General features: G+C 37.7%; 1 protein-coding gene across 1 annotated transcript; it reads right to left on the reverse strand.

The window, feature by feature from the left end:
* Window positions 1–887: 887 nt before the first annotated feature.
* Window positions 888–5,253, reverse strand: LOC125195751 (probable beta-1,4-xylosyltransferase IRX14H). Its single transcript, XM_048093951.1, has 3 exons — window positions 4,322–5,253; window positions 3,638–4,207; window positions 888–1,515 (listed from the first exon to the last, which is right to left on the reverse strand). Exons 1-3 carry the CDS (start codon window positions 5,026–5,028, stop codon window positions 1,281–1,283), a joined length of 1,512 nt encoding a protein of 503 aa, XP_047949908.1. The 5' UTR covers window positions 5,029–5,253; the 3' UTR covers window positions 888–1,280.
* Window positions 5,254–6,000: the final 747 nt, after the last annotated feature.

Genomic DNA, 6,000 nt, shown 5'->3' on the forward strand with positions numbered 1-6,000 from the left:
AGTAAGAATTACTATACTTAATTCTTGTGTTAAGCAAGTGAAAAAATTGATTAAATTGTGGGAAAAACTTTTACAGTGTCTAAATCATGTGGAAGTCTTTGGTCCCAATTGTGTAAGTTTTTGGCTCCCTACAAAGTAGTTCAACTTCGGTCTACTTATTAACCTAAAGAGAATGTAAATTCTAAAGTATTCTACAATTCCCAAGTATATTATCTTCCCATATCTAATTCATTCCTATTTCCGCGAGAACTGATGGTGGTCATATCTTAGTTCAGAATTTTATATGTTAGACTGATGTTTGTTTTGTAATACCTAGATTAATTTTATGCAAATAACTTAAGGATTATTATTGTTTTGGAGTGTTCGTATTTACGACTTGGAAATCCACTTATTCAACTTAAGTTTGCATACTTTTAAGTTTGGATTATTTCTTTATTTGTTTTTAAATAATGTGTGTTTGCACTTCTGTAAATATCCAAAAAATTTTAATCAACGTTTATGTGCTAATTTTTATAAGTGATTTTTCTATATTACGCTTCTTTAATGGATAAAAATTTAATATTATATACATATCTGAAAGAAATATAATGAGTCGTGCATACTGCGGGTGAAGGAAATAGCATAAATGTTATGTAATTGCTATAAAATCATGTCATAACTAAGGAAATTAAAAAAAGTTTATTCACGTAGATTTTTCATTTATAATTTTCATATAATGATATTGTTTCTAATTTTATTTAATTAATTAATTTATATTATTAAATCAATGTTTTAAAATATACTAGTGAAAATTAAAATGGAGTGAGGACCATAAATAGTTAAGGGACAACTTTTCAGCAGATACTGTGGTTGTGAATGTTTTTATTATTATTAAGAAAAAGGCTGCATTAGGGATAACAGAAATATATTCTATTGCTGGAAACTACGTATAAAAGTTGGGAGAGTGTAAATACATATTCTGCCAAGCGTGACAAAAGTAATGAAAGCCAAAAGAAGACTTGTTACCGTAGATATTGAGAAATATGAAAATGAATTAGGGAAATAGTTGATGAAGAAGTAAGAATATGGGCCAAAAATTCTCAAACATTATCAACTGGCTAGTATAGGTAACACATGCCTTCCTGCATTCCTCGAGAGAGATCAGAGTTCCCGTCTCCATGGCTTCAAGCTTTCGGATGTCGAAGGTGGCCTCATAGTCACAATGAATTCACAAAAGTGGTGATATCATGGGTTTTTTAAGTTCCTAAAGTCCCATTTGTCTCCCACGTCTTTCTTCTTTGTTAATTGTCTCCAGCATGCTTTGTGGAAGCACGAATATCCAACACTTTCGCGTTGTGCTTCCTCTTGCTTCTGGAACTGCGCTTTCGTTTTGACCCGCTCTTGGCTGGCCGCTTTTCAGTGTTCTCTGGTATAGTGGTCACTTTCTCAACATAGGATGGGAGCTCGGGAGGAGCATCAGGCCATGGTGTGCGTTTAGCAGGGACCGTGATGTCTAATGGCGGGTCAATTATCCAGCTGCGTGGAAAAAAAAGAATTTTATACTTAGGGAAGCTGATGAGCATAATGATACAAGAGCAAAGAGGTAACAAAATCAAAACATCCAGCTAAAATCCCAGCATCACTGAACAAAGTTGAGCAAGAAACAATTTTTACAATCACAGTATTTCTATGAACAACTACTTCTGTTTCAGAACATAGATTGCCAGAAAAACAGATTCTAAAAGTAATTACTCCATAAGAAAAATGGTGCAATTCTAGCGCACCGAAGCTGCACTTTTTTATATTTTCAAATAAGAATGTTGTATGATAATAGTTCACTCAATTAAATCTAGTACTTGTAGTAGCAGAAATCCTCTTGGTATTCAACATAATAAAACATGTGTCGAAAAGCTCATCGATAACTATAATGGAAAACACAGAGTTGAATTTTCTATCAGTTGGCCTATTGATTTAAGTATTGTGATCTTGAGAGAATTGTTAGCCTAATTATATACAAGAAGTGGAACGCATAGCATCACTAGCTCCAATAAATTCCAGGACATATAAAAGATTTGTTTGAGGGTGCATAATGTCTATCCAGACTTCACTGAAGCTAATTTACCTTAGTCGTTTGCATCTTGAACTATAAACATAAAAAATATAGTATGATATAGAGTATAACTTTTACTACTATAAATTAGTACACTTAGGAGCATACTTAGTAGAGTGAATATCTGATGTACAGAGGTTTTCATGCACGTAGGAGACATGGGAGTAAGGCCTGTAGCTGTTAGCATGAACGGACTTACAGATTTTTACTTGTGTATCGAAACAATAATTCAGGCAAAAGCAGCAAGCTAAGGCATGGCAAGGATGCCAAATATAAAGTAGTTCAAGATTTTTAATTCTACAACAGATTTCCCAATCATATAGGGATGTTCTATTTCATTTCCTATCCCAGCACCCAATACGAATGAGATGATAAAAATGTTATTATCATGAACGTACACTTGGCTTGAACTGGTGCTTTGACATGGATTAGGTAAAACCAAACTGTTCTAATTTCTAAGCAGGCATAAAATCCAACAGAAGTATTAGTAATTATTTTAGGTCAAGTCTGTCACTAAGTTTCAATGTATGCTTAACTAATTTTTATATCAATCTCACAAGTGGCGCAAAAATTCAAACAGAAGCATGCGCGTAAAATTAGCAATAAGCCACAACACAACTGCAAGGGGTAGGGTATCTAGACATTGTGAAGCCAAAATTCGCTTATTCATATAAAAGTTACAGTAAGTGAAACCAAACTGTGTAATTGCACATATGACGCTAAATGAATATAACTTGACAGCATTTGAAACTTCATAGATGTATAAAAGCAGGAAAGTTTCAGAAAAGGTGGATGAAAAGGATAGAAGTGCAGGCAACCTGCCAGGAAAGGTGACACCTAAAACCAACGAAGCAAGAGGTTGAGTAAGTAACCAGACTTAAGCTATGTTGTGATCATACTGTGAGCCTTACTTATCCAGTGGAAATATACCTATAATTGTATGTGAGCCTCACTTGTCTAAGATATTTCTACTTACAATTGGTAGACAATTTCTGCCTACCAATATACCACAGAATTTGAGAAAAATATATGGTTCTCCTGCTGAGGAAGGTAAATTACAAAAACTGGTCAAGTCAAGGGAGTATTGATATTTGATCATGTCAATGTTGGGTTTATATCCAGCGCGTATCCCACAATTTTCATCAACATGCAACATCAAAGTCCCTAGATTACAAGAACCAGCCCCAGGGAAATTCATCCACCAAAATTGGACAATATTAGCTTGTTCATGTGAAATTAATTGAAGAACCACACTTTTTGCCTTCAACAGCTTCAACACAAAGCATCTATATACAGCATTTGAATGAAACAGTCTGTCTGTCTTTTCAGTTAAAGATCAAATGAAGGAACGCATTACCTAATAAATTTATCTATCCCAAAACAATATGTGGACGAGTGTCAGATGCTATTCAAATCAAGAATTGACGCAACTAAGAAATTCCTTCATAGCCTACAGAGAGATTGCTAACTATAGCAACTTCCGATCTCCAGAAACTGATTTGTACAGTAAACAAATTTCAAACTGAAGGTAAATGATAGAAGACTAACCTAGCAGGAAATTTGCTGTCTGCCCTCGCCTCTACACGGAGCCACCAAAGCAAAATTTTGCGTCCACAACTACCAAGAGGCTCCACTACAGAAGTGTCCTTCAACAAAGACAACGGACTTTCAATGTCCTCTCCATCCTTACCAATCTCAAGCAAGTCCTTAACCCAAACTGGATTTCCCTCTACGTCCTCCCACACCAGCCTCGAATTCAACGCAAATCCAGCCCACTCCAGCTTCCTCGGCAGCACAACTGCCCGATCTCCTATATATATTGCACTCCGCTCCAAAAAAGGCTGCGTATCAAAGGTGTGCCACCCGGCCAAATTGCCTGAAGCATTACAAGCCGGACCTTGCACTGGGATTTGTGATTTCTTTTCGTCTTTCTCATCAGCATCACTTTCTTGCATCAGCAGGTCTCCTTCTTCAGAACCTCCGGAATGTGCAAGAATTCCAACGGAAACTGCACCTATCCATTTCACATTCTGGATCTCATCAAACAACTCCAAACTGTGCATATTACTATCATCTGCAAACATCACAATCCCATCCAATTTCTTCTCTCTCACAATTCTGCACATATAGAACAACTAAAAACATAAAAACTTCCACACTAGCAACACCAAACTGAAACAGCAAAGCTAGAATTAACGAAATCATGTTTTGTGAAATTAGGTATTATGATACCTTAAAGCATGGAGTCTCATCCTCGATTCGAATTTATGGCGATCCTCCCACAGAAGGGGCATTTTACCATCAACTCCAATGTGTATAGTTTTCAATCCTGATTTGGCAATAAGCGAGGCGGTTTCGTTGGTGGTTCCACCGGCTTCAACCACGATCCAGACGAGATCGTAGCGCACATTCATCAGCGAATGCATCACGCCGGTGAGATGCAGCGTCTGGAAAGTCCGTACATAAGTCGGCGTGATAGCAATCACGGTCCTAGGGTTCTTCACGCCGTACTGCGACCTCTGCTCCGCCTGAACCCTCTCAATTATCCTGTGCGCCTTCATCACCTCCGCCGGATCCGGATGCGGCCACGGCCTAATCAGAATCCCGTGCCTCCCGACCACCACTCGGCTCCCGCCGCCGTCGGCAGAGACATTCCTCTCCTGCGGCGACGAGATCGCCGGCAATGTCGTCCGCAGCGCGGAGTAGATCGTGGTGGTCGAAGGCGACGGCGAGGCGGAGAAGAGGAGGAAAAACACGAGGCGCGAGAATCGGAAGCCGAGGACCAAGCTGATTAAGCAGCATAGACCGTGGAGGAAGAGCCAGAAAATCGTCGCCGGCGATTTAATTGCGCCATCGACCGTGGCGTCGAGCGGCGACGAATTGCTTCGGAAACTGTTGCTACGGCGGCCTTGCTGCTGCAAAGCGGCGAGCTGCTTCATTTTCCCCCTTTCCAGTAACCGCAACTGCAACTATCCCCGGAGTTAAGAGAGAGAAAGTAGGTAGAGAGAAGAAGTATAATTGGATTGGGAGTGGCTTCAAAGAAATTGGGGGTGGGTGAGTATGGATTTTAATTGAGAAGATCCTTCGATTTCACGATTCCTCTGTTAAGCTTTACTTTCAGCAACCATTTTTTTTCCTTCAGATTAAAGATGGAATTAACACTGAAAAATTAAGAAAATTCTCGGACATGGCGAAGAAAATCAGTCAAATGAATGTTGAAGGAGGGCAATTTAGGAAATTCGTATATTATTATTATTATATTGGTTTAATTTAATTGCGTGAGCTAGCTTTGATTAGGTTAGTGGTCGCTCGTAGTAATTTTTTTTATGTGAGGGTACTTTTGGGATTTTGGTTGTATAATTATGGGAGGTTGCTTTAATTAGGTTAACGGTCATTCATCATTTGAGTTGAGACGTCAGATTTGTTGCATAAATTATGCATGATTTATGAATATTTATGGAGGGAACTTAAACCACACTTTATACCACACCAATAATTAGGAATATTAGATACCAACATTCTGGAATAGGTCAGGGAAAAATTGATAGTTTGGACACTTTTTCATTACAAGGCTTAGTTTTAATACTTGCGTTTTAATCTGATTTGATGATACATGAAAAAGGAAAGCATCGTTTTATCGTTCATGTTCAAGCTTCTTGCCATAATGATTGTGCAAATTAAAGAAATCAAATCATTAATTTTTTTCATAACGAAACTTTGCGAATGAGGTAACCGGATAAAGGTTGTCGAATAATATAAAGAAGACCCTTATTCATAATATTCTCTCTTGCATTACACACTCACCACTTTAACTATATTTATTACTATCATTTTGCCAAAACGAAAGTAAAAAAGAATATTAGACACCTTTTTAATCAATCACTTGTACATGTTTTACAAGAATATTAAAA

This window comes from Salvia hispanica, chromosome 6 (assembly GCF_023119035.1).
Source record: "Salvia hispanica cultivar TCC Black 2014 chromosome 6, UniMelb_Shisp_WGS_1.0, whole genome shotgun sequence".
NCBI lineage: Eukaryota > Viridiplantae > Streptophyta > Magnoliopsida > Lamiales > Lamiaceae > Salvia > Salvia hispanica.